This window comes from Monosiga brevicollis, genomic scaffold (assembly GCF_000002865.3).
Source record: "Monosiga brevicollis MX1 MONBRscaffold_22 genomic scaffold, whole genome shotgun sequence".
Lineage (NCBI taxonomy): Eukaryota > Choanoflagellata > Craspedida > Salpingoecidae > Monosiga > Monosiga brevicollis.
Window position 1 is genome coordinate 192,435 of NW_001865059.1, and position 719 is coordinate 193,153.

The 719-nt window shown below is 59.1% G+C and overlaps 1 protein-coding gene across 1 annotated transcript in view; it reads left to right on the forward strand.

Annotated features, from left to right (window-relative positions):
* Positions 1–719, forward strand: part of MONBRDRAFT_27847 (uncharacterized protein) — a gene marked incomplete at both ends in the record, with an annotated part of 7,569 nt that overhangs the window by 6,150 nt on the left and 700 nt on the right. The window contains one exon of the mRNA XM_001748253.1: positions 97–519. Within this exon, the coding sequence (XP_001748305.1) occupies positions 97–519 (423 nt within the window). The remainder of the gene's footprint in view (positions 1–96; positions 520–719) is intronic.

The following is a 719-nucleotide window of genomic DNA, read 5'->3' on the forward strand; positions in this document are numbered from 1 at the left end:
CTTATTGCTCCCGCCACATAGTTCAAGGCCAATGATCGCATGCAAACGGCCGAAGACATCTTGTTTGTACACAAGGGGCCCAACTTGCTCGCGCAGGGATCCCGCCGGTTAGCGGCCGGCAAGCATGACTTTCACTTTTCCCTGCCCGTCCAGCTCCATGACCTTCCCTCCACTACGCTTTGCGCCCGCAAGACCTGTGCCGTGGTCCATTACGTCGACGTCGAGTTGACCTTTGAGTCCCACTCGCTGTTCGCCTTGACAGCCAGGTCCAAAGTTGTTCGTCGCAGCTTTGTCTTCAACGTGGCCTCGAGCTACTCCGGGCCCTGGCCCATCCCCATGCTGGGTGACGCCGTGGCGCCGACCCGCGTGCGCACCGGCACCATCCGGCACACTGACCTCGGCCACTGGCGCCTCAACATTGACCGTCCACAAGCTCTTGTCCGCGATCAGGACAATGTTTTCAATGTCGTCCTTGACCTGTCTCGCTGCCCCCCGGACGTGGCCGTCGACCAAGTCACCGTCAGTCTCGTCATCCTGGGATCGGCCACAGCCCGAGGTAGGCTGCCCTGGTGCCCCCAATTCCTGCCGTTTGGCTCCACATGATCCACCTTCGAAACACGTTCATGATAGTCACAGACCCGGTTTTTCAAACTTGCCACAAAACTTGCCACTCTCGTCAGCTCACCCCCCCCCCCCCCCAAACTTTTATCCTGATTTTT